This window comes from Motacilla alba, chromosome 18 (assembly GCF_015832195.1).
Source record: "Motacilla alba alba isolate MOTALB_02 chromosome 18, Motacilla_alba_V1.0_pri, whole genome shotgun sequence".
NCBI lineage: Eukaryota > Metazoa > Chordata > Aves > Passeriformes > Motacillidae > Motacilla > Motacilla alba.
Window position 1 is genome coordinate 4,845,602 of NC_052033.1, and position 27,592 is coordinate 4,873,193.

The window sequence follows — 27,592 nt, forward strand, 5'->3', positions numbered from 1 at the left end:
CTTCAAATTCAAAGGAATAAAAAAGTGCTTCCCGAAGCTGGAGGCAGAACAGAAGAGCTGCTACCTGGCATTTGGACAAGGAGAGAGGATGGGGAACTGCATGGTATTCCCAGAGTGCTCCTGACTCACTCTGCGCCTGGCGTGAGTCACTTCCCCAGGTCTCTCCTTCCAACGTCCCCTCTGCTCTGCAGGGAGTGCAAGAGCTCCTGAAAGCTCTCCCAAACCCCATTCATTATTAAATGCCTCAAAGTGTGTGACTGCTGGGGCAGAAACACCTTGTGGGCACAGATCCTCCTCCGTGGGCAGAAAACACCCCCGGGGTGGAAGGGAGCTTCAGGTGACGGGAGGACTGGCTGAGCTCTGGAAAACAGCTGGGAGAAAGGTGGATTCCTGTTCAGAGGATCCCTGTGGCAATCAGGCAGTGCTGGCAGCCTCCCAGCATTTATTGAAGGCACACATCCCCCATTCTGGGTCTCCTTGACAGGTTTTTTTTCCCAGGGCAGTGGATCTGGCCCCAGCTTTCAGCAGCTGCTCCTCCTGAGCCTGGATTAAAGAGCTGTTTAATACCCTACACTTTTCACCCCCTAAAAGTGCTTATATGCAGTGACCCTGTCACCTCAGCACCTCACTTTGAATTAAAGTGCTGAGCTTTGTAAAAACCTCACTGAAAAGCATTTCCCCAACTCCATTTTGGGCTGGAATGCTTTTCCACTCGGACATCCACGTCCACCCCAGCAGCCCTGCTCTGCTTCCTGCAGCTCTGGGAGAATTGGTGGCATTAGGACACCTCCTCTTCAAAGGACCCAACCCACCCTGACTCAGAATTTCCCTCTTTTGTTGCTCTTTTCATCCCAAATTCTTTGCATCTTCTGAAACTTTTAGCAGCGACAGTTTCATTCTTATCCCTGGATTGCTGAGCCCAGTGTTGCAAAGCGTGTGTGGCCTTGCCCTGAGTGCCCAAACACCCCTTGAGGTGGCCCTGCAGAGGGTGAAGCCCCTCTCTGAGCTCCTCTGCTGCAGCCCTTTGACAGCAGCTCCCCCAGGGATGTGCAGAGGTGAAATTCTCCCTCGGGTTATCCAGCAGCACAGGATCCTGAGTGTGGGAAAGGTGAAACTCACTGCACCTCCCCTCCACCCTGCCAGCCCCAGCTGGAAGAACTTTAGAGAACTGACTGGAGTTGGTTTGACAAGATCTGCTTTTTCAACCCCACACTGACAGGTGTTAATTACCCTGTAGTCCTTAATTTCCTCATCATTTTCCAGCACCTTTCCAGGGCAATTGGGAGCAGAGCTAATCCTTATTTCGGGAAACTTTCCTGGATTTTTTGCTGGGGCCCAGGAAGAGTGAGAGGATGATCCTCCTGCTGGGAGGATGTGACTGGTGGAGTGGCCGCACTCACCTCAGCAGCACCTTTGGGGCCTCCCAGCAGTTTTCCTGCGTTCTGTCTTTCCAGGAATGGGCACAATCCTGTCTTTTTTTTCATGTGTGAGCACCCCAAGCCTTCCCAGCTGGAGGAATTGCTGCTTTGCTGATGGAATGGCTCTGTGCCAGCACTCTGTGACTTGGTGACACCAGGCCCCTGCTGTAGGAGTGACAGGGGACAAAAATCCAGTTTTATTGTTCTTCAGGTGCCTCCACACCCATGCCATCATTCCCATCCTTCCAGATAAATGTCCATCAGCTGCTCCTGGTCTCTGCTGCCTCTGGGCCCCCCGCGAGGCTCCAGCTGGGTCACGGGGACCTGCCCAGCCTGTCCCTCTGCTCAGGCCTGCCCTGTGCCCCATTCCCAGGGAGGGATCACAGAATCACAGAGTTAACCAGGCTGGAAAAGACCTTTGAGATCATCAAGTCTAACCTCTGACCAAACCCCTCCTCATCAACTGAACCACGGCTCTGGCTCAGCCTGGGACATCCCACCACACCACCCAGGGCACTGCTGCTGGCCAGGGGCTCCTCCTGTCCTGGGACAGCCACCAAAGTGCCCCTCTGGTCACACTTGGCACGTCCTACCCTCACCAGGGCTGGTGCCAGGCCCAAAGTGGCTGCCCAGCCACTTGGGGCCACCACCAGAGAGGCTGAGGAGGTCACCCAGGGCGGCCAGTGAAGGTGGCTTGGGTGAGCCAAACACTGAGTGCTGGCATAGTTAGCACAGGGGTTGGGAGCAGTGGGATTTACAGTCTTTTGAGATAAAAATGAGTCCCAGCTTCGTCTCTGTCACCACTTGCTCTCAACACCACAAATCCTGACGTTCTCCTCAATAACTTTTATGGGAAGTGGAGAAATTAGCTAATTCCCCATTGCTCCATCCCCACTTATTAGTGCTGCACAGAATTGGGTAATTATGAATAGAACTGCCAGGCAAAACAAACCTTCTCCCTGAAAAATGCATTTTAATTAACTCTGCTGGGTCCATGTGCTCCTTGGGAAGTGCTGACTGTGCCTGACTGGCTGAGCTCTGCTCACACAGGAGACCCCCAGCCTGGCCAAAGGGCTACAAAAGGGCCTTGCCTTCCCTCTGGACCTGCCCTGGAAGATGAGGGTGGGTGCTGCTCCTCAAAGCTGGTTTGATCTACTAAAGTTTGATCTGCTTGAGTTCGAGCAGCAAAGTAACAGAAGGATACAGAATCATTGAATTGCAGGCTGGGTTGGGTTGGACGGGACATGAAAGATCATCCAGGGCCACCCCTGCCATGGCAGGGACACCTTCTGCCATCCCAGGCTGCTCCCAGCCCCATCCAGCCTGGCCTTGGGCACTGCCAGGGATCCAGGGGCAGCCCCAGCTGCTCTGGGCACCCTGTGCCAGGGCTGCCCACCCTGCCAGGGAACAATTCCTCATTCCCAATATCCCTCTAAACCCAATCTCCCCGTGTGAAGCCATTCCCTGTGTCATTCCATCCCTTGTGGAGTCTCTCTCCACCTTTCCTGTTGTCTCCACTCAAGCAGACCCAGCCAGCTCATCCTGAAACCTTTTTTTTTTCCAGGCTGGGCAATCCCAATGTGCCAAAGACTGGAAACAGAGCTCGGGGCTGGGTGAGTGAGTGGTGGAGAGGTGACAACCTCTGCCCCACGTGAGGCAGCAGCGGGAAGGATCCCAGGGGCAAAATAAAGCAAATATGAAATAAAAATAAAAGCAAATAAAGCAAATATGAAATTATACATTTCCTTCACAAAAGGCAAGGGAGAAAAACCTCACATTTCCCAGCTGGGCAGAGGGGTAAGGAAGCCCAAGTTCTGAGCTGGTAAAAATGAAAATACAGTTTGACCCTGCTGGGGTGGCAGTGGGGGCTGCTCAGCCAGACCCACCCTGACCTCCTTGGAGCTGTCACATCCTGAGAGGGTGACGGGGCAAATCCTGCGTGTGTTCCTCTGCCAAGGGCAAAAGCAAAGCCCCTGTGGAAGCCTCACCAGCGTAGGGCGTTCCACAGGTTCCAACTTTGCAATTCAGGGCTTTCGAGATGGAGAAAATATCACGGTTTATGGAGGCAAACTTAAGGAAGGACAAGTTTAAAATAAAATCTTCTAGGCTTGTGATGAGACAAAATTGTCTCACAGCAAAGGGCAATGTCTCTCTGCTCCCCCTGCTTCTTCCTGGCAAGATGATGAAATGCAGTAAATAAATACATAAAAATAATGAGTCTTCCAGACCTTGCAGCATTCATTTTAATAGATGCTATTTAACTACACACAGAATCACAGATATCTACCTTTCAAACGCTGGTTACAAAGATTGGGAAGGCTGCCAAGAAAATGGCTTTTATTTCCCCCCAATAGATATCAAAAAGAAACAATTTATATGTTGAAATTGCCTTTATTTTTTAATCCATAAATAGTTGTTACTGACAAAAGTGGAAAAAATCCTTAAGACTCTAAATTTTACTAAACTGATAATATTTTTGTTTACAGTACATACAGAATGTGCTTTTACAGGTAAGTATAACAACAAGAATAATACAGAGAAAAACAGTCAAATACTGCTCATCTTGAAGCTTGTTTAATGGTTAACCAAGAGTCTGTGCAAAGTTACAGATACAAATGTACTTCCTCTTCAGTACTACTGTATAATAAACATGGAATCCATAAACTGGGCTAAAGCACAAAAATATCCACTTAACCCCTCTTAGGAAATATTGTCCCCCGAACTAAAAATATTACAGTAAGAAGTGTCTTTCTCAGAGCCAAGAAATTCTTGCTACAAAAATGTCTCAGGGGTTCGCGGGCGGGCGGGAGCGGCGGCGGAGCAGAGGGCCAGGGAGAGCGGCTCCTCCGACAGCGGGGTGGGATGGAGACCTCCGGGGGTGGGGAGAGACCTCCAGGGGTGGGGAGAGACCTCCTGGGGTGGGATGGAGACCTCCGGGGGTGGGGAGAGACATTCAGGAATGGGGAGAGACCTCCAGGGGTGGGATGGAGACCTCCGGGGGTGGGGAGAGATCTCCTGGGGTGGGGAGAGACCTCCAGGATGGGGAGAGACCTCCAGAGGTGGGGAGAGACCTTCAGGAATGGGGAGAGACCTCCAGGGGTGGGATGGAGACCTCCGGGGGTGGGGAGAGACCTCCATGGATGGGGAGAGACCTCCATGGATGGGGAGAGATCTCCAGGGATGGGGAGAGACCTCCGGGGATGGGGAGAGACCTCTCGGGATGAGGAGAAACCTCCAGGGATGGGGAGAGACCTCCTGGGGTGGGGAGAGATCTCCCGGGATAGGGAGAGACCTCTTGGGATGGGGAGAGATCTTCTGGGATGGGGAGAGACCTCCTGGGGTGGGATGGAGACGTCCCGGGATGGGATGGAGACCTTCAGGGATGGGGAGAGACCTCCAGGGAGGGAGACCTCTTTGGATGGAGACCTCCTGGCATGGAGAGACCTCCTGGCATGGAGACTCCTGGGATGGAGAGACACCTCCCAGGATGGAGAGAGACCTTCCAGGATGGAGATCTCCAAGGATGGAGACCTCCTGGGATGGAGACCTCCTGGACATGGTGTGGCCACGGTGCAGACCCGGGGTGCTGGGAGCAGAGATCTCTTTCAGATTAACACCGACACACTCAGACAGCCCCATCCAACTCTCCCCTGGCCCTTGGGTGAAGCTTTTGGCTTTTCCCAGCTGGGATTTGGCCTCGGGGAGGGCCCCTCTCACCACGGAGAGCTGGGAATGACCCCTTCTCCCACCTGCCTGTGGACACACAGCACAGAGGTGGCTGTTCCCCAGGGAGCAGCCCCAACACGGGCTTATTGCTAACGACACTCGCTAGAAAATATTTGAGCCTCTTTCTCACACATTTCCCATCTTTCACTCGGCTGAAACACACCTGAACATGAAATCTGCTCGTGCCAAAGGTATTTCAGCAGAGCCCCTCCTTCCAGGTTGAGCAGTAAATCTGAAACTAAACCAAGACAAGCTATTTCTCTGTGAGCTGAAGATGGCAAATTGAGCACAAATAGAACACACGTCTCAAACACAACTAAAGTTACCCTGTTCCATGGGGATTTTGTTTGTGGTGGTGGAAGAAGATGAGGATGTCTTCCCAGCTACCAGGAACTACATAAACCTGATGCCAAGCTCCTGCAGATTCCTGGTGGGAATGCTGCTGGCAGAACAGAAATGTGCATGCGGGAAGCTCAGGTTCCTGGGAGCAGCTTTGCAGCCAGCCAGGCTCAGCAGACAGAAATTAAATCCAGGCCAGGGAAAGAGGGCTTATCCTGGACAACTGTCTCTGTTTCTTCCCACCCACCCCCATCCCCAAGTAACAGATCATCGTTTATAAAAGGAACATTAAAACATTGAAAAATATTTCTTTTTTTTTTTTTCCTTAAAACACGGTTCACTGGCATTAGAAGGCTTTTTATGACAAAGTTTCTGTTCCATGTGGTGCTGTGTGTGTGGTTCATTAAAAATAGTTTTCCCCATTTCAAAGAATGATTCAACACACTTTGGAAGCTTCAGTTGGTGCAGGGTCAGTCAGAATGTGTTGATTGCATTTTACAGTATGTATGTATATATGTATATATATATATTTGTATCTATATACACATACACAGAGAATTGTATAAAACCCAGTGCAGCTATCCAGGATATGTTGCTGCTCAGGGAATGCAAATAATTATCAGCTTGTAGGAAATACTATAAACTTTTCTACATCCCCCTCCCCCAGTCCCTGCACATGCACTCTGGGAACTGGACACTCCCCAGGTGTTTGTTTGCACCTGTGGGGGGAGAAAACACAGATCAATTTTTCAGAGTATATGAGATTAATCAAGGCAGGTTGTATTTTACTGTACAGAGGAATGTGGCTGCTTCCCGCTTTTCTCCTGAGAGCAGGATGTTATGGTGACTCAGACACGAGGAGAAGGAAGCAGGGAGGTCCCAGTGCAGGGAGCAGCATCCCTTGGAGCTGCAGCTTCCAGGACCCTGCCCAGGAGGAGAGCAGTGGGAATGTGGGCAACGCCACCCCAGCCCTCTCCTCCTGGGCAGAGTGGACTGTGGCACATCACACACCACGTGTCAGGACAATGACAGACAAGATTAACCAAAACACTCTGCTGCCCTACAGTTCTGTTGGGAGAGGGTCTCAGAGCACTTCACAGACCTTGTGGTCTGATCCCTCCATAGAACTGGAAATTTCCATTATCATCCCATGAGGACCACAGGGAACTGAAGTGCTGGGGACCAGGCTGTGGTCATGACACTCGGTCCCAGACCAAGTGTTCTTTCAGTGACAAATTCTCAGAAGGAGGAATAAGGGAGAGAAATGACCTAAGGACACCCGTGTGTGCTGAAATGCCACTGCCCCATCCACCAACCCATTCCAGCACACAGAGCGGGCTGTGGGAACACATGGTGGTATCCAGGGCACGGTTCCTTCCCAAGGAAATTTGCTGAAAATTTTCTGTGGTGGTGGCAGAGTCCCTGAAGAGATTTGGCCTAAAAAGGCTCCTTGTGGGACACATCTGCTTGAAACAGTTGAGTGGGTGGAAAAAAAACAAGGAAATGAGGCTGAGATTTCTCTGGAGGATTCTTGCCCAGGTAAGACACAAAAAAAGCTGAGGGCCTGTGACATTTGTTAGCCAGAACAAGAGAAGACAGAGAGGTCAAATGGCCCAGCTCAGCATTGGCACGGGCTGCTTGAATGAAAAACTTCCAAATTTGCATCTGGTCCAGCAACTTCTTAGCTCACAAATGGAACATTTAGATGAGGACTGGAGCTTGAGGCACACAGCTATGGACATGGAAAGAGAGGAGTGTTCACCTACCCACAGCCTCCCACTGTCACCTCTTCTCCAACTCTGCCACCACAGCTCCTGGAGACTCTACAGTGGACTCTGCTCTCCCACAGTGTTCAGATCTCCCTGGCTTTTCTTGGGCCAAGGGAGAGTGAAGAGCCCCAGAACCTCAGCAGGGGCCGCCTCCCCATCAGCCGTGAGAGTTTCTCTTCTCTTCACACGAGTCCCACCCTCTGGCCTGTGGGAAGGTCAGCAGGGCAATGTTTTCTCAGGGATTGTCTTCTGGGACGAAAAATCCAGGGACTGAGCCGAGGAGCTTGGAGGTAGTCAGGGGAGAGTAGTGTCCATCAAGGGAGGGGGCAGGAGACGAGCTGTGAGCCTGTTGTCTCCCATCCCTCCCGTGCCATGGACTGCCACCCTGATCCACAGACAGTTCTGGTTGTTGCCCAGAGTGATTTTCCCCAAGGCTGCAGGATCTGACCCTGGAGACTGTTCTTTCTTTCTTTATTTATTCCCTCCCAGCTCAGTTTCCGTCAAACAAAGCCTCAGTAACCTCTCACTGGTGGAGTCCTTCTCAGCACAGTCTCCATCAGATGGGGCAGGATAAAGCTCTGGAAAAAGGACCAGCTCCAGGACAGCCTGGGAAAGAGAAAGGCCACCTGGACACCCCACTGAGGCCCACCTGTGTGTCCCACTGGGGTGAGGACATGCTCCTCCTGCCTGCCCTGCACCAGACAAACCTGGTGCTGCACCAAAGCCTCCACAGGAGACTCACGCCCCACCATCGCTGTTTGCTACAGGACTTGGCACAGTTGGGCTGGGAATGTCATTAAGGCCAGGAGGTGGGAGGTATTTCAGGGGAGGGAGGAGAGCACAGCACAGTTCAGGGATGCCTAATGAAGAGCCATGTAGGAAAAGAGTCGGCGTGGGGACGTGGGACACGAAGAGGAGTGCAAGGGATGTGCTCACAGCCTGAAGTCAGCCATCACCTCACCCCGAGGAGGGAGCGTGCCTGCCACACACCACGGGGTGTGTGCACAGGCTGGGGCCTCGAGGGCACCCTGGGGACAGTGTCCAGCACCCACAGCTCCAGCACCAGCTCTGGCTGGCCTTCAAACCCTCTGAGACCCTTTCCTGGCCGCAGAAGTGTGTTCCGGTGGGAATCAGTTCTACAGAGTCTGGTAGGAACACAAATCAAAGGGGGGGGGAAAAATGAAAAGAAAAATCAAACCCAAACCTAACAAAAAAACAAAAGCAAAGCCCAATCTGTCTGGAAAGCCAAAGGTAAAACCCTCACAAATTCTGGACCCACGAGTCTATGTTTTAAAGATTTTACAAATATACAGTATCTAATTAGCGTTATATCAGATATACAACATGCCCATTAATTATAATTATGCTGGATATATAATTTATATGCATGAAATGTAACTGTCATCATGGTTAGGATTGGGACTCAGTGGAATTGGAATTTGGAAGGTTTTCTTGGGAGGCCATTGCAGGGAGAGAAAACCACGGAAAGTTACCGACCTGCTTTTCGGTAAACAGACACCCTCAGCCTTGTGCCTCTGCTAAGGGCTGGAAAAAGATCTGCTACATATGGATTCTAGGCTGTAAATGGGAGGAGAAAACGTTCAGAAACAGGAGAACTGGGCCATGGGAAATGCTATCGGGAAAAGAAACTTCTGGGGAGAATCCAGGCTCGGTGACAGGCGTGGCAGCCTGGCCTCGCGGGGGGCTCGGCGGGGTCGGGACCTCCCCCAGCACAGGTCAGCACTGTGGAGCTGAACGGGTTCTGCTGCTTGAGGTTCAGCAGTGGCGAGAAGCTGGAGGAAGAGAAACCCTCTTCCTCCTTCCTATTTACATGTTGGAGACACCAAGATACTAGAATGAGTGGAGAAAAGGGTCTAACAAGCATTTCAGCATATTTGTGCTTATTGAACACATCAACCCCACTACTTCCTACACTGAGAGAGCAGGCGATTTGTAGGCACTAGTATGTTTTTATCTTATGAGTATATTTAGTATAAACTAAAACTTTATTTCTCAGCCAGGCTATTCTTGTCCCTAGATCTGCCAGTCCCGAAGGAATGTCTGCCCTTGAATTTGCTCCAAGGGTGACAAAGAACAGATGTGTGGGTGCTGACGGGTGTCGAGCAGCCTGGAGGTGGCCCCAGCAGCCAGGACTTCCCTACTTGCTACAGAAAGGCCAGACATGAGGACCAAGAACGAGGCCCCTTCCTGCCAGGATGGGGGGGCTGCATTTCCTCCTCCCTGCCTCAGGCTGCTTCTCCTTGGAGCAACTGAAAAGTCCTGAATTCATGGAAACTATGGGGTAATGCAGGTGAGCCCTTGGAAGGAGCCATCGATTACTATGGCTTTCTTTGACAGAAACTGATGCACATCAGGAAATCTCTGTTATCCCTCACTAGTGTCTGACTGCTGCTTCAGTCCTTCCTGTGTCACTGATGAAGGGGTGGCTTTAAAAACAACGTGGGTGGGACTGTCAGAGAAGTCTTTGCAGACACTGAGTTAGTCGAGGTTATCTTGGCCTATAAGGCCACTGCAGAACGGGGTGCTGCGGCCACCCCAGTCCTTAAGGAGTATCTACAATGCACTGGGTCGTGTCAAACAGTCACCTCTGTTTTGCTGGCGGTGCGGTAGTGGTGGTGGTGCCCGGGGATGTAATGCAGCTGCTCCACCGTGTTGTGCCGGCGCGAGGCGAACGCTTGGCGCTTGGCCGAGGTCGGGTTCATACTCAAGGTATTGTACAAGTTATTTGAGGCACTGGGATGGGAGTGCATTTTTGACATCCTGTAGCGATCCAAGACCGGTGTTGACACAAAGACATCCGTGTGTGACAATGCCCTCGACATGGACTGCTCGGGGTAGCCCGAGCGCTCCGGGGACAGCAGCGGGTCCTGGGAGTGCAGGCGCTCCGCCGACAGCAGCTGCTCGTCCGAGAGAATCCGCTCGTAGGACATGCTGAACTCCTCGGGCATGATCCTCTCAGGGGACAGCACTCTGTCCTGGGACATGGCCCTGATGGGACGGCGGGGCCTGTCCCGGTGGTTGCCCTGCTGGGACATCTTGATGACGTTGATGGGCAGCGTGCCGCGGGCTGCCAGGTCGGGCAGGTGCCTCCTCCTCATGTAGTACTCGTCAGCCTCTTTGTCAGCTGTGCGGAGGGAAAGGGAGAGGTTAGAAATGTCAGAGTGCTGTCCCAGGCCCTGGAGCTGCCTCCTGGTGACGCCTGAGGGACCGTCTGCCACAGGCATGGACAGCCCCGCCTGGGTGGTGTCACCAAGGGCTTGTGGTGACAAGCAGCAGAGGAGTGTGAAAGGTGTGGGGACTGTGTAATTCCCTGGGCAGTGCATCCCACGCTCCTCCATGTGCTCTGGAGGCCAGGCCATGGTACCACACGATTTACATGAGTCATGGAGAAATTCCCAAATGTCACCTTCTCAAATTGTCACATTCCTCAAATGTCACCCTGGGAAAGAACAGGGCAGGTGGCACGAGCAGGCGAGGCCCCCGTTTGAGGACATGCCCGTCTCACCTCTGGCCTTAGACATGGCTGTTCCCTGGAGCCCATGAGTGACCTCACCACATTTTAATTACCACATTAAAATGTTTGTAAATGTGATCACAAACCAGGTTTGGTGCTCTCTGAGACACTGAATCACCTGCCTAAGGTTTTGTTTCCCATTTTTATAATCAACCTTGTTTGATAGAATAGAATTTATCCCATGGAACATTTCTTGCTCGGTTTGCTGCTCCTGCATCTTAAACAATCTCTCTGCTGCTCTGAAATGCAGCACACACCTCCCCACACTCCCACTTTCCTTTTTTTTTGGCTTTGGGAGGAATGCTGTGGGCTCAGAGGGGATGTTGGCTACTGCAGCTGTATCGTGATAGATCACTGGAATCCTACAGCCACCAGTCTGTAGGTTTTATGCTCCACATTGGCTGGGAGTTGAAGACAGCTGGCTGCTTGTCCCATGAGCCAGAGCTCCTGTGGTGGGTGCTGACAACATCCCAGAGCTTTGCTCACAAGACACCAGCTCAGCCAAACCCTGCACCACCCTGTGCTGGGCCACATCCCTCACTGATGTCCTCATCCCCTGTCCCACACCTTCCCTTCCCTGCTGCCAGGCCCCTGTGCACGGCCCAGATCCGTGAGGAGGTGGGGTTGGTTCCCTCACACCCAGGAGTAGGAGCTGAGAACATCTGTGCCACCAGTGCTGCTGCCAAGCCCTTCCTCCCAGCCCACACAGCCCCGAGGCGTGAGGTCACCCACAGCCCCCTGGGCTGGCTTCCTGCTCGTGGGATTTTTTCTCCAGAGCTCACACTGCAGGAATGAATCTTTATTTTTCGCCACCCAACACTTCTTGGAAGGATGTCTCACTGCAAATGTCAGGCAGCAGCTCTCCTGGCCTCGAGCTCTCGTGTCTTTAAAATCACCTTCTAGGAAGCCTGAGGGCGGGGGAAACTCCATATGGCCCCGGGAGCTGCAGGCATTTTTATCCTGTGTTTTGGGGCTGGTTGGAAACGCCAGGCTGGGTGTGCAGAGGCTGGAGGCTGGCTGCAGAGCGGGGCCGAAGCAATCAGCGCTCTGGCGCTTGGCCTCTGCTCTGGATGAGAGGAGTTCCACAGGACTTGCCCATGTGACTCTAAATAGATGTAATTAAAGCACAGAACATCCCAAATGGAGACGTGCTTGGATGCCCACACCTGGCTCTGGTAATTGCCAGCAGGAGCTAAACCAGCTTATGCGAGGTTTACAGCTCTGAGGCTGCTGGAGAGGTGGCACAATCAGCTGCTTGGAAGGGGTTTGAAGGTGCTCCTTAGACTGAAAATGCAGCATGTGCTACACTTTGAAATGTTTTGTCCATTAGGAGCATAAAAAAAATCCCTTTTCCTTCCCTCTGCCCCGCTGTGACCCTGCTACAGGTCTGTACAGCCTTTTACTGCCATGGCTGAACCTTTCAGGGAGCTGATTTAATTTCAAAGATGCTTCTAAGCTCGCTCAGTGATGCTGAGGAGGAGGAGGAACATTTCCAGGTGTGGAAAAGCTGCTCATCTCCATCTCAGAGGAGTCAGAGGAGGTGGAACAGCCGTGTGTCACACCCAACAAGCTGCTCCAGGCAGCAGCAGACAGACATTTTCCAGGCTGCTGGCTCTGAGAGGGGTGCCAGCCTGAGCCAGGGATGGGGAACAGAGCCTGGCAGGAATGCTGTTGGATTGGGTTCTTTTTTGACTTAGAGATGGGGTAACTGAGAGGAATTTTAAAAACTTTTATTTTATTTTTAGCCTCATGTGAAGGGTGAGACGATACAGATGTTCTAATTCACCCTATCACTATTAGAAGTGAACTCTTTCTTAACAATAATAATAATTTCTTAATAATTTCTTAACAATACATTATAAGCCTTTCTTGGCCCACCAAATGCCTCAAAGCCAATCACCTAAAGTTACCCCTCGTGGGTCCTACTTCAATGCATCTTTCATGGTTTTCTTTCTTTGAAGTACCTCGTCTTACTTGCAAGGCCACCCTTTGGAACTTGCTTCTAGCTCCATTTCTACAAATGAAATTTCTACAGATTCATTCCCCACGTTATGTGCAGCGCCACACACGTGCCTCGTGCCAAGGGAGAGCTGAGCACAGCGCTGGAAGCTCAGAATTCCTGACAGGAATTCTGGGAGAGCAGAAACAAACCAGGGCCAGCAGAGGAACAAACCCAGCTGCAGGCCTGGGAGAGCAGAGCTCCAGGGGCTTTCCAGGGCTGGGAAATGTGGAGGGCTTGGTGGCACAGCTGGCCAAAACCAAAGTTTCTCTGGGAAATGAAATCTTGGAACCATAAAATGGTTTGGGTTGGAAGGAATGTTAAGGATGACCCAGCTGAAACCCCAGCTGAAGCACGTTCCAGGCTGATTGATGCCACCCTCATCCCACCAGCAGGGACACATCACCCCCTGGGACAGCTGGCACTGATCACCCTGCCCTTGTCCTGTCATTGATGCTCACAGGAGAACGGACATTCACAATTTTATCCAAAATAAAACCCCAATCCAGTGTGCTTCTCCATCAGGGGTGTGCTTAAAAATTAAAGAAAAACCATGTCCTAAGAGGATTCCAAAACAGCAGAATTTGTGAGCAGACAAAAAGCAATCACTGGTGCACTGCTTGACAGGATTTTTTCTATTTTTGAATCAATCCCACACTTCTGGGTCTTTCCTTGTGTTTTTCAAACATGTGGAATTAGTGGAAATTATGCTTTCTGCACGCTTTCTGGGCTTTTTTCATTGGTTTTGGTCAGGATTTTTCTGCTCTTTCTTTCCTCCTTTGGCAGTTCCTAGAACATGACCCAGGGCTGGTTTCACCAAACTTCAGGAATGTTTGAGTGCTTCAACTGCCTTGGCTTCAGGCTAAGCTGTTTTGCCCTCAGACAGCTTTTTTGGGTGGGGTTTATTGGTTTTTTGGGGGTCTTTTTGGTTGTTTTTTTTCTCACTTGCAAGGAGATCCCCAAATAAATGCTCTTACACATTCCACCTCAACCTGAGACGCCTCTGCAGACAGGCAGAGCAGAGCTCCTCTGACACTGGAATTACAGAAATGAGGTTTACAGAAATACATTTGTGGTGCTCTGGGAAGGGAATGTGGAGCTGAACAGCCAAATCCAGTTTTTCTTCCAGTTCTTACATATTGTGGTGAGAAGAGATGCACGTGTGTGTGCATGTGAGGCCAGCACAATAATCCCTCTCCTTTTTTAAAGGTAATTTTCCCCAGCTTTCTTCCTCTGCAGCTCCAGCAGGTTTCCTCCCTGGGCTTGTCTCTCCTCGTTTTAATTGCCTTTAACATTTCCAAGCTGCCCAGTCACTCGTGATGATTCTCCAGCCAGCACCAAGTGGTTTAATACGCCTGAAAACAGGAGCTTCCTTCCTCACTGACCTTTCTCACTTGGCTGCGAAGAGCAATTCCCTGGAGCACGGGCAGAATGGAATTAATCTGGCTGCTCTTGCTCAGCCGCATCCTCACACCCTCCCCAGGGCGTGAGGGGGTGCCAGCCTCTCAGAGACCCCCAAAGCCCCCCGGGACCCCCCAGGTGGGGTTCTGTTGTCTGTGCCCTGAAGGAAGGGCCAGGGAGATGAAGAGCCCTGGTCTTTCACCATCTGTCCCTGCTAATTGGAGGAAAAGAAGTAATTTTTTCCCTGCCTGGCAAGCCAGACAAGCGCCTGAAATATAGATTTAAAAAATATCTAATGCTTTTTTTCTTGCTCAAATAGAAGTATTTGTTCATGATCTCTTCATTACTTTTATATTTTGGTTTTTTTTTTCCTTACCGTGACAGCGAGTCCATTGGGAAGAAACAATTTTAAATTAAAAAAATGAATGCCAAATAAGTAATTTTCAAACCCCAGCTTTTAGATATCACACTTTTTTGTGTTCCCTTCATACAGAATAAGAACATTATCTTGCTGGCACTTTGCAAGGGGAGGCTGGGGAGCTGGGAGCCTCTTTTCCTTTGGCTCTGGAGCAGAGCAGCTGCAGGAAAGTGATTCAGGATCCTGGAGGTGCTGAGTGAATTCAGTGCCAGGGGGAGCAGGGAGGGCTGGGCACTCCCAGCGCTGAAGCTCCTTGGCTGCTCAGGAAGAGAGTGGGGCAGTGGGCTTGGCATCTGCCAGGTGCTGGGCAGGAGGCTGGGCTGGTGTCTGCAGAGAGCTCTGGAGTCTCTCCACTCCTGCCCTGGGTGGCTCCAGGGGTGGATTTGCCCTGCAGGGAGCAGGGATTCTCTGCTGGCCTCGCTGGGGTGGATGTTTAAGGTTTTGAGTGAGCCCCTCTCCAGCTAAGGGACAAAGGCAAGCTCAGTGTCCTTGGTGGCTGCCAGGGGTCCCCTGAGAGGGACAGGGAGTGCCCAGAGGGGCAGGGAAGGCTGCAGGAGCACTGAGGGCACTCAGAGCTGCTCATGAGTGAGTCTGCAGAGAGCATTTCCTGCACAAAGCTCGCTTGTCTCAGAATCCACTGGAGCTGAAGGGTTTGAGACCAGCAAAGGGGATGGACCGGAGCATTAGTCTGTGCATTGGCAGAGCAGTGAATCCATAAAACAGCAGGGAAGGAGAGATGCCAATGGGTGTGGATGGGACAAACCTGCTGGAATACCCAAAACACCCTGGGGGTATGAGCATGGAATGGGCCAGGAGCAGCTCTGACACAGGGTGTGGAACAGAGCTTGGATCTGAGCATGGAATGGGCCAGGAGCAGCTCTGACACAGGGTGTGGAACAGAGCTTGGATCTGAGCATGGAATGGGTCAGGACACACAGAGAGCGTGGAACAGAGCTTGGATCTGAGCATGGAATGGGCCAGGAGCAGCTCTGACACAGAGTGTGGAACAGAGCTTGGATCTGAGCATGGAATGGGCCAGGAGCAGCTCTGACACAGGGTGTAGAACAGAGCTTGGATCTGAGCATGGAACAGCTCTGGACACAAAGCATGGAACAGGTCTGGAGCAGCTCTGGACACACAGAGAACATGAAACAGAGTGTGGATCAGAGAATGACACAGGTCTGGACACACAGCATGGAACAGAAAATGGATCTGAGCATGGCACAGCTCTGACACACAGAGAACATGGAACATAGAATGGATCTAAGACTGGAACAGCTCTGGACACACAGCATGGAACAGAGAATGGATCTGAGCATGGCACAGCTCTGGGCACACAGAGAACATGGAACAGAGAATGGATCTGAGCATGGCACAGGCCAGGAGCAGCTCTGACACAGAGCATGTGGATTGCAGCACTGCCCAAGGCAAGCAGGGCTCCTCCTGGAAAAGGCATTCCCAGCCAGCTTGGCATCTTTCTGTTGGCATTCCCAGCTGCCCCCGTGGCTGGTGAGGCCCCTGCCCTGGCTGTGCCAAGGGCAGCTCTGAGCACCCAGCCGGGCTGGGCTCCAGCAGAGAGGAAAAAGGATCCTTGGATGGCTCTGCCAGGAGCAGATCCCAGCAGAGGGGTGGGGGCAGCACAGCAACAACCACAGGTACCCTCCCAGAAATGGAATGACCTCTACACCCATCCCTGCTGGGGAGTGCCAGCCACAGGAATCACAGCTGGAGATGCCAAGCCAGGAGTGCCCAGCTGAGGGAAGGGGCTATTCCTTCCTCAGAACAAATCAGAAACAGGGGCAAGGAAAGGAGCTGACACCTACTGAGTCTCTTCAGAGATGAGTATTTACTCGGGTTGGTCTTGACAGCAGACTCGTAGGACGGCGGGAGGTGGGAGAGGTTCTGGAAGGAGCGGGAGAAGGACAGGTCGTAGGGCTCGGTGGCTGAAGTCAGGATGTTGTTCATTCGTGGCTTGTCTGCAAAAAAACAGCAGAGAAAGGCAGGTCTGGAGTGTGCCCCGAGGGGATGGAGAGAGGCTGGCTGTCCCCACAGGCTTCAGCAGGGAGCAAAGCTGGACCTGAGCCTCAGCCACAGCTCCTGGGCATGATTCAAACTGGCACCAGCACATCCTGGAGAAATGGATCCTGTGGTGCTGCTTCCTGTCCACAGCCATTTTGGGGACAGCAAAATGCTGCCTCACATCCCCTGGAGCTGCCTCAGAGGGATGGGGCTGGACTGGCACTCACCCCGGGCACGCAGGGCTGTGCCAGGTGCTCGGGCAGCATCACTCACCTCCACCCCCCTCCGTGTGCCCTCCCCACCCTCAGGGACACAAAACCAGCCTGGGGGGATCTTTAACTGGGCCAGCACGATGATCCAGCTGCCCTCTCTGTGTGCCAGCTTCCTCAGGAGTGCTCTGAACCTGGAGGCTCTGGGGCTGTGGGGCTCTGCAAAGCTTCACACCTGCACACTCAGGGCTGGGAGCTGGGGCTCTGGGGCACCTCTGGGGGCACTCGGAGGGCAAGGCAGGGTGTTAGGGATGTTCCTGAGGCAGGAAATGCCTATCCTGAGGGGTGGAGGATGCCCCTCTACTGATGTTCATTTTCTTGGTTGCCACCGTCACATTTTCTGGAAAAATCTCCTTTGCCCAGGATTTTTCTCCTGGGAAGCTGAGAAGCCTCAGAGAAAAAGGAAAACAAAATATTATCTCATTTGCTTCTCCTGTGTTTTGCTGCTTTGGAATGTGGTTTGGAGATTGTTTATCCAAGAGGTTTCATTGGTTTCATGGGAATTGTTTTGACTTGATGACCAATCCCCATCAGGCTGTGTTGGGACTCTGGAGAGAGTCACGAGTTTCCATTATTATCTTCTTAGCCTTCTGTCTGCATCCTTTCTGTATTCTTTAGTATAGTTTAATTTAGTATTCTTTAATATATTATAGACGATAAAATAGTAAATTAACCTTCTGAGAACATGGAGTCAGATTCATCATTCCTGCCTTCATCTGGCAACCCCACAAGCACAAGAGCTGGTCACTGAGGGGTCCCCAGGCAGGGTCCCAGTGCCCTCTGTCACAATTCTAATGCTGAAGCACTGGCAGTAAAGATCAGCACTGAGCCCAGATGCTAAAATTGAAGTTCAGACTATCTGCAGGGTTTTGAAACCTTGTCCCTTCACTGCAAGCTGGAAAACGGTCTCTCAGCAGCCCAGCCAAGGCACAGGGACCTGTTGAACTGCAGTTTTAACCCCCAGGTGTTCAGATATTCAAATGGGCAGAGATGAAAGGATTTAACGAAGCAGGAACCTCAATTATTGGAAGCAGAGCCAGAACAGACCAGTGGGCTCTGTCAGACCCCACAGCAGTGATGGGGATCAGCAGCTGAGGCAAAAGACCAAGGAGGTGGCCAGGTATGGTCTGGAAATGAAATCAGAAGGGTAAATTCTCTGCAGGAGCAGTAGAATGCCCAAGGCTTGGGTTCACACATTCCTGTTGTACATCCCTAAAGTGTCCCATGAAGAGCAACGTGTGACCAGTGTGCACTCACCTGCCCCGAGCCCTCTTGCCTCCTCTGCACCAGGGACTGGTTGAGATAAAAGCTCTGATTCTGCCCAAAAGTAACAGAGCAGCAGGGGAATTTCACTTAGAAAACTGCTGGCCTTGTGCAGTGTCCACTTGCTAACTTCTCCCATTTCCAGGAAAAAACCTCAAACCAAAATCCACCCAAGCAGAGTGCAGACATTTCACAGACATTTTCCTAGACCTGAGTCATAAGTGAATCTGCTTCCTCCAAAAAACATCTGTGAGAGTGAGGCCACCTCCTCCCCTGCTGCCTCTCTGCCGTGTGGAGCCCTGCTTGTTGGACAGCAGAACGTTTTCCTCCTCTCTGAATTTTTCATTTCAGCGTGTCCTCAGTGCCCCTGCAGCCTGGAAATGAACCCAGCAGTTCATCGGAGTGTCTGCTCGGGGATCCAGAGCTGCTTCCACAACTTTTCTCCCACTGGGGCTTCCCCTGGATGTTTTAAAGCTCCTGTCACCCACCCTCAGCACTGCACAGTGTCAAAGACAGGCTGAGACAGTCCTGCCTCAGTAATCACAGAATTACTCTCACAGTAATTCTGTGGGAAAATTCACAGGGATTCACAGGAAATAAAGAATTATTTCCTTTCTCACAGAATCCAGCACTGGTGAAAAATTCCTCCTGCCAATGCAATAACCACCTGGGTTCCTAAATCTCCTCTCCCCTTTCTCCTGCTCCTCTCTGCTCTCCTGGAAGGGCGTTCTGGTGTGGCAGAGCACAGACCCGGGGGGTGTGGAGTGGCACCTCTCAGAGAGCAGCATTTCCTTGCTGATGATTTCCATCTATTGTGTTTGTGGGGTGCCTCGTGGCAGGCAGGAATGATGAATCTGATTCCATGTGCTCAGAAAGCTAATTTATTATTTTATGATCTATATTTTATTAAAGAATACTAAACTATACTGAATAATGCAGCAAGGATACAGACAGAAGGCTAAAAAGATAATAATGAAACTTGTGACTCTCTCCAGAGTCCTGACACAGCTTGGCCCTGATTGACCAATGAATCAAAACAACTCACATGAAATCAATGAAACAGTCACCTGTGGGTAAACAATCCCCAAACACATTCCAAAGCAGCAAAACACAGGAGAAGCAAATCAGATAATTATTGTTTTCCTTTTTCTCTGAGGCTTCTCAGCTTCCCAGGAGAGAAATCCTGGGCAAAGGGATTTTTCAGAAAATACAAATGCGACATCCATCCATGTCTGACAGACTGCCTGCAGGATCAGGGAGAGCGTGGCATTCATCAGGGGGCTGGAAACAATTGATTTGATGTCATCCAGCAAACACAGGCTGGATCAGCACTGAAACCATGTCCCCACTCCTCCTCCCGCTTGTGTGGCAAGGACCCCGGGGTAACATCTCTTTGCAAATTGCTCAGCCAGAACGTGGAGCTGATCTCCATTTTCACGGAGGTTTGGGCACGCTGCAGTGAGCCCAGGCACACGCAGGAGCTGTGCTCGGTGCCAGAGCAGAGCATTAATTGACTGCTTGCATGAGGTGTGTGAAATTAAGTGCCACACATTTATCTGATGGGCTGCTGCAGGATCACTTCATCTTCTCGCTGCTTTTCCCATCCAGGCAGTCAGGAACAGACTGGAATGGTTCTGGCAAGTGAGAAGTCACCTTGAAATCCACTGCCCATCACTCAGCAAAACAAGGGATAAACTGAAATGACCAAAGCTAATTTCAGATGTCTTTTGCATAATGTAGCTTGAGGGGGAGATCAGAGAACTGAGGTGCTCCAGTAAGGAGAAATATCTCGTGCAATTTATATTCTGAGGCCAGCTCAGCACCAGTTTCTCAGCAGGTTTTCACTCCTGCGATCTATTTCTCTCTGGCCTCCCTCCTCTTTGTTTGTGGTGCTTGTGGGCTCCTGTGGAAGCTGCGGGTCAGGATCAATAATCAGGATGCAAATGAAAGGTCTCCCACTGCCTGCAAGGCAGTGAGCTTCTGTTCCCCAGCATTCCCACCACGCCAGCTGGAGGTGATGCTGGAAAACGAGCTCTGTCCATGGCTGCTGGGATTACCTCTAAAGTCAGGCTTGGTCCCCATTCTCCTCAGCATCTCTGTGCTATTTGGTGCCCCTCTTCTGGCACACCATCCCTCCTGGCACAGGAGCAGGCAGGAGGTGAAGCTCAGCCAGCCCAGAGGACACCCAGCAGCACAGGGACCTCACCTGCACCACAGGAACCTCATCCAGCCCCACAGGAACCTCACCAGCCCCACAGGAACCTCATCCAGCCCCACAGGAACCTCACTTGCACCACAGGAACCTCACCCAGCAGTACAGGAACCTCACCAGCCCCACAGGGACCTCATCCAGCCCCACAGGAACCTCACTTGCACCACAGGAACCTCACCCAGCAGCACAGGAACCTCACCAACACCACAGGGACCTCATCCAGAACACAGGAACCTCACCCAGCAGCACAGGAACCTCACCAACACCACAGGGACCTCACCTGCACCACAGGAACCTCACCCAGCAGCACAGGAACCTCACCCAGCAGCACAGGGACCTCACCTGCACCACAGGAACCTCACCTGCACCACAGGGACCTCACCCAGCAGCACAGGAACCTCACCCAGCAGCACAGGAACCTCACCAGCAGCACAGGAACCTCACCAGCAGCACAGGAACCTCATCCAGCCCCACAGGAACCTCACCTGCACCACAGGAACCTCACCAGCAGCAGAGGAACCTCATCCAGCACCACAGGGACCTCATCCAGAGCACAGGAACCTCATCCAGAGCCCCACAGGGACCTCATCCAGCCCCACAGGGACCTCATCCAGAGCACAGGAACCTCATGAAGTGCCACAGGAACCTCCCCCAGCCTCAGGACAGCCCCACCTTGGTACAGCTCTGCTCACTCCTGCACTCTGTCTCCTGCCAGGGAAACACAGCCCCTCTGGGCTGGGCTCATCCCTCTGCCAGTGCTTTGCAGCCTCTCTGCAAGCTCGGGGCTCAGAGAAGCTCCAGGATTTCCAGAGCTGTGCAGATTAGACCTGAAGTCTTCTTGCCACATCTCGCTCTGCCCCTCTTGTTGGAAGACACTTTCAAAGTGTGTTTACATGAGGCACAAAACCTTTCATGTTCAAGGACGGGAGCAGATGATACCAAAAGAAAACAAAATGTGAATCGATGGCAAAGTTTTAAACAAAGCTCAAGCGGCAAAAGGGATGTGCTGCAGATTTGCACTTGAGTCTGCACATATGTTGTGCGAATTCTGCAAGACATTTCAACAGATGCCTTTTAAAACATTCACCCAGAGAAAGCAAACAATGTCACCTAGGAGAAGCTGCTACAACCCAGCCTTCTGCTGCTCAGCTGCAGCTCAGCAGAGCTCCAGCCCTCTGTCAGAGCTCTCCCTGCTCCCCCAGCCCTGCCTTCTGCTCAGCCCTTTGAAGGCTCAGACGCAAAGTCCCCGACTCTGACGCAAGTTCTGACAAAGGGCCCCGTTCCTCAGGAAAATCTGGTGCCACTGCTGACGTTCTGGAGCCTTCTGTGCCAGGGCTCAGAGCTCCCAGGCCATGCTGGAGTGACACGCTGTCAGAGCAGGCAATAAACTGATGTTTGCAGAGTCAAAATTTATGGCATGTATCTTCGGTGCTTGTGTTTTCACACTTCTGTTTCCTCGTGTTACAAACACTGTTATTAATAGTGCTTTGCATTTCTCATGACTAATCTCCAGGAGGTTTCTACATTTCCAGGTCAGAGCCTCTGTGGTGTAAATCAGAGCTCTCCAGCGAGTAGCTGCCCTCATTTATGAGAGCTGGAGATGGAGGATTTCAAACAGAAAGCCCTGTGTCTGTCAGGATGGCTCTGGCACTGGGCCTTGCAGGGCTCCCGGCTGAGAGCTGAGCCTGAAGGAGGAAGGTGCAGAGGGAGGGGATGCAGCACACACTGCAGGGTGGCCCTGGGTGTGACAGTGACAGCCCTGGGTGCTGTCAGCCCGGGGGATCAGTGTGGAAAGGCCCCAGAGCACACAGAGTGCTTCACTGGATGCTGCACCCACAGCTGGGCTGCGAGGAGCAGCGCTGCCAGTTGGAACAAAGGGAGAGCTGCAGAAATTAAAATTGCTCATCCTGGAGCGTGCTGGGGGTGCAGGGGCTGCAGATAAATCACCTGGCTCTGGCACCAGGGCTGTGCAGAGCTGGGGCTGGGAGCCCTTCCTGCAGGGTTGGAGAGCACTGCAAACGGGTACCACCCCAGCTCTGCAAGGGCCTCGTGGTCAGGGCAGGGAGAGGGGTTTTGGAATGGCATGGAGTGATTTGGTTTGGCTTGGCTTGGAAAGGATCACAAAGACCACTCAGTTCCACCCCTGCCATGGCAGGGACACCTCTCGCTGTCCCAGGCTGCCCCAAGCCCTGTCCAGCCTGGCCTTGGGCACTGCCAGGGATTCCAGAATTAATCTGGAATTACCAGAAATTAATCTGGAAACCCAGGATTTGATCTGAGACTTGGAAAAGGCTCCCAAACTCGGCTGACAGAAGGGAGAATGTGGATTTGGAGTTTAAAGCAGAGACACGTTAAGCTAAGCAGAGGAAAGTTTAGAGTTTTGGAGTCTAAGGTATAGAAAAAATAAAAGTAGTTACAGAGGTGAACAAGGAGTTTAGAGTGCAGCACTGTAGGTTTGTGTGCTGTAACATGACTAGATGAGAAAGCTCACACTGTAACATGGGTCCATAAGACAAAATATTCACATATTAGCTTCAAAACATAAATATCCTTGTTAGCAGTGTTTTACTGGTCAATAAATCCTTAAAAGGCCTTGTAACTCAGAGTCTTGAGACTTTCTGGGCCATGCTGTGAAGATGTGAGCAGGACTCCCCCTTCCTGCCTAGGCAGAAGGTAAGAAAATCAACCTCATCATTTAAAACAATTCAAAGGTCCCATCTCAAATTCCTCCCAAAATTCCCCCCAGGTGAGTTATCACACCTCCCACTGCCATTCCAGCCCTGCCGAGGTCAGGTCTGGCTGTTCTCTGGGTTATGTGCTGCACATCTGATTAGCTTCTCCTTTCCCCCATCTATTTCTTCTGGGGATAAAGCTAATTTAAACAGCCCTTAATTGTTGTGATTTTGTAAACAGTGTCTTAAACACAATAGACACAAAACTCTCAACAAATTGCTGGAGGAGATGTGACAGAATAGGGAATCATTTTCATATCTTCTGGGATTGCCCCACATTGAAGCTTCTGGTCTGATGTTAGAAAATTGATGCAAGGATTTTTTTTTTTTCAGCAATATATCCCCCAAAGCCCTATTAGTGTGTGGGAAGGAAGATGCCCTGGATTTCTGGAATGAAGAAAGGAGAAAGAGGGAGGAAAAGAAAGAAAAGAGAAAAAAGGGGATAAAGAAAAGAGGGAAGGAAGGAAGGAAGGAAGGAAGGAAGGAAGGAAGGAAGGAAGGAAGGAAGGAAGGAAGGAAGGAAGTGGCGGAAGGAAGGAAGGAAGGAAGTGGCGGAAGGAAGTGGCGGAAGGAAGTGGCGGAAGGAAGTGGCGGAAGGAAGTGGCGGAAGGAAGTGGCGGAAGGAAGTGGCGGAAGGAAGTGGCGGAAGGAAGTGGCGGAAGGAAGTGGCGGAAGTGGCGGAAGTGGCGGAAGGAAGGAAGGAAGGAAGGAAGGAAGGAAGGAAGGAAGGAAGGAAGGAAGGAAGGAAGGAAGGAAGGAAGGAAAAAGCACACTCATTCACAAGTCCATATAGAGGAAGCTGATAGAAACCCACACAAGTTCAGCTATAAAATGAAATTTGCCTCCATCAGAACAACCCCAGGCATCACCCATGGAAAAACACTGGGCCAAATTAAAACCTTGAAGTAATTGGCTGCTCATGGTGCTTTACCAAGTATTTCTGAGATGATTGTCAAATGCAATTAGCTGACATAAAAGTCGTGATATGAACTTCCTTCTAACCATATTATTTGGAAATGTGCTTGGTATTTATAAAGATGTAAAAAAAAATGTTTATTAGGTGCTCTTTAGGTTAGGATAATTATATATGCGCTAAATATAATGAGATGAAACTTCAGTAGCAGTAAAAAATAAAGCAATAATCTGTACAGAAACCGAGCCCAGGCAGTCAATGTGTATTTCTGTTCTAGCTGATGCTCAGCTCTCTTTTGTGCCCTCAGCTCGGTTTTTTTCCTTCATATTTTAATGTTTTTATGGGGGAAATCATTTTATGTGCTTATTTTGTGTGAAGGCTGAATATCTAAGCAAGATAAATTAATGTATCAAAAGATTTAGCTGCATTTCATATGTAAAACTTGGTTGTGCTTAGAGCCTAATACTTGCTCCCTCCCACTCACATTTTACATACAAATCACTACATTTCCTAAAACTGCTGCTGAGTTCTTCATTTGCAGCTCAAATCTGCAGCTGAGGTAGAAATAAAGTCTAGAGTCAAGGAAATCCACATGAAAATTCAGATTTCAGTGGAATTGGGGTCCAAATGCTGCCACTGAGAGCAGAATTTCAGCTGAGGTTTCCAAAGGGCTGTAGGTGCCTCTGGAATGGGACATTTGGTGCCCTGCGGGGGGATTTGGGGCAGGAATAGTCCAGCAGCAGGAAAACCCAAGGGATTTCTGGCAGGTGATGCTCAGAGTCACTGTGGTTAATTCAGAGCCCTCAACCACAGCAGAATTGAAATGCTGGGGCTGCAGCCCCTGGGCTGGGAGAGTCTGGAGCTGAGGAGTCCCAGGATGGGTTGGGATGGGATGGACCCTAAAGCTGACCCAGTGCCATGGGCAGGGACATCTCCCAGGGGATCCAAGCCCTGTCCAAGCTGCCTTGGACACTTCCTGTGACTCAGCTGCCTTCTGATCCCTCTGGGAATTGTCTCCCCCAGGATATCACAATTCCCAGCACTCCTTCCAGCCCTCCGTGCCATCCTGCAAGCTCTTCTGATGTCCTCCTTGAAAAGTCCAAATACGTTTCCAGCCTCTGCAGCAGCACACGGGGATGGAAGGAACAAAAGCAGCCATGGCCATCTGGATAACTCAGAGGGAAGATGTACCTCTGAATCACACCCTCATTTGCAGTCAGCTCAGCCGAGTCCCTCGCAACAACCAAATTGTTAAGGCACAGGAAGCACAAGGAATCCAAGACCGTGAGTGGATCTGCCTTGGTTTGGTTTTTTTTTTGTCTCTTAAGTACATAAAAAAGCAAAGCATCTGTTAGGAGCAGAGAAAAGTGGAGTTGTTTTGTCACATTCCCTGGAGTGCTTGGATGCAGCGGGACGCTGATGCTGGAGCTGCTTTAAAGCTCCTGGGCAGACACAGGTCCAGGGCAGCTCAGAACCCAGCAGGGGCTGCATTGTAAGAATGAGTAGCAAGACCAAAGAGAAAACAACACAATTTCAACCCTATTTCTCCATTTTCTACTTCTTTTTTTTTTTCTTTCTTTTTTTTTTTCCCCTCAGGAAAGTAAAAAAAGTAAACAGAATAAGCAGTCAGGAACATTGGAAGCTGTCAGTTCAGGCTCAATAAATACTGCTGTGGCACTGATGAGTTTAAAGCTGACACTCTTCCTCCTGGAGTGTTTGGAAGACAGCAAATGAAGTCCTAATAGCACAGGCTTACCATGGAAGGAATTTTTAGGCTGAAGAGATGCCTGCCTCCTCTGGGAAGGAGAAACCCCCGAGGTTTAGGGGATCTTTCCAAGGGCAATTGTTCTCCCACCCTCCTTAGCAGCAGGGAGATTTCTGTGTGTGAACACAACTTGCAATAAATCAGCTCCAGAATAGTCAGGATGAGGTTTCAGAATTCAAAACAAACGCCAGGACAAAAAAAGAGTAACAAATACAGAGCTTCAGAGCTGCCAGAAGTGATAGAGATGGGGCTTGCTGGGAGCTCACAGCAGGAGGAATGGATCCCATTCCGAAGGCACAGGGGACAGGGAGGGACACGGACGGGACCGAGACAAGGCAGCAGCAGAAGAGGGGGGAAGCAGAGGGGACCTGAGGGATCGGTCAGAGGTTGCTCTGATGGCACAGACACTGGGGAGCAGGGGTTTGGGGGCAGGGACTGGCCTGGGGCTGGATGGAGCCAGGAGCTGCCAGGGTTTGGCTGGCTCCAAGGGAGGGGGGACACAGCCCAGGCTCCACTGGTGCTCAGGGGAACCCAAAGGAGGGGACAGCAGGGCTGGGGGACAGGGCTGAGCAGAGAGAGGCAGATTCTGGCCATGGAGGAAGCAAAGAAACATCTCCAGGCTGGGACGAGGTGGAGGAAACCAAGTGGGAAACAAAGGAGTTTCTTGGAATTAGACACAAGGCTGATCAGCACAGTTAGAAAAGACTGGGCCATATTTCCCTGTGCACACTCCTGAAAATATGGTCCTGTGTTTAATGCCAGTGGGAACCATCAGCCATGCAGCACTGCCAGAGGAATATTTCCATTAACATTAAACACATTTGGTGCCAGTAAATGTTACTGGCTGGCAGAGGAAAGTTACAACGTGTGTAATTTTGCTCTTTGCTTTCTCTTACCATGTGTAGGTGTCTGGTTGTCACTGTTTAGTATCAGGTGATTATAATTTTGTTCTTGGTCATCTGAAATTCACAGAAAAAAAAAATCCCTTTAAGAACCAGCTTAGCATTGCCACTGATCTGCAGATGATAATTACAGCTCACAGTATCACAGGAAATCTCAGCATGATTAAAGAAAGGAGAAGGAAATGCTTGAGAAAGCAGAAGATTCTGTTATGCAGTTCACTTAAAATTCCAGATGCAAGGAGAACACGATAATGGGAATCTGCTCCCCTTCTGCTGAGCCTGCAAATGAGGGTGCTCTGAAAGGTGGAATCGTGTCCAGACAGGAGCACACCCAGCTGTACCCCAGGGTGGGCTGCTCCTGGAGGCCCCTTTGCTGCTCCAGCTCCAGCAGAGCTTTGGAGTGTTCAGGATGGGAGCCCCAAGCACCCAAACCCGGCTGTCCCACTGTGAGCACAGAGAGGAGTCAGAGCTGTGGCCTGGAGCAGCTCAACCGCTGCACAAGAGCTCTGATCCCTGCCCAGGGAATGGGAATCCTTGGGGCAGTGCAGGGGAACCATCCACGCAGAGCCACTGCTGGAACTGGGGCTGGGAGCTGCCCTGGGGGGAGAACAGCTCTGCCTCCTCCTCCCTGCAATGAAATCATCAGAAAAGGGACTCCTGATAAACCCCCACAGCCTTTCAGGAAGGACTGAGCTCCTTCCAGACCTTTCCACCGTGGATGGAGCTGCAGCAGGGCAGGATGAGAGGATATCTCTGGGGATCTCTGGGGATCCTTCTTGTCCTGCTCTGCTGCTGCAGGGGGTCACTCCAGGGGTACTCTTCTACTCCCAAACCTTTCATGGGTATCTTCTTTCCCCCAGAAGTTCTGTGCCACTGAGTCTTCCTTTCTGCTTTTCAGACCAATTCCTTCTT

At 51.1% G+C, this 27,592-nt stretch overlaps 1 protein-coding gene across 4 annotated transcripts in view; it reads right to left on the reverse strand.

The window, feature by feature from the left end:
* Positions 1 to 4,459: 4,459 nt before the first annotated feature.
* Positions 4,460 to 27,592, reverse strand: part of SHISA6 (shisa family member 6) — a 120,389-nt gene continuing 97,256 nt past the window's right edge. For 2 of the 4 annotated variants that reach the window (XM_038157435.1, XM_038157436.1), the window contains 3 exons: positions 26,675 to 26,737; positions 16,429 to 16,581; positions 4,519 to 10,397 (listed from right to left, as the gene is read on the reverse strand). In XM_038157435.1, the coding sequence (XP_038013363.1) occupies positions 9,847 to 10,397; positions 16,429 to 16,581; positions 26,675 to 26,737 (767 nt within the window). In that variant the 3' untranslated portion in view covers positions 4,519 to 9,846. The other 2 variants (XR_005259379.1, XM_038157437.1) reach the window with 2 other exon arrangements.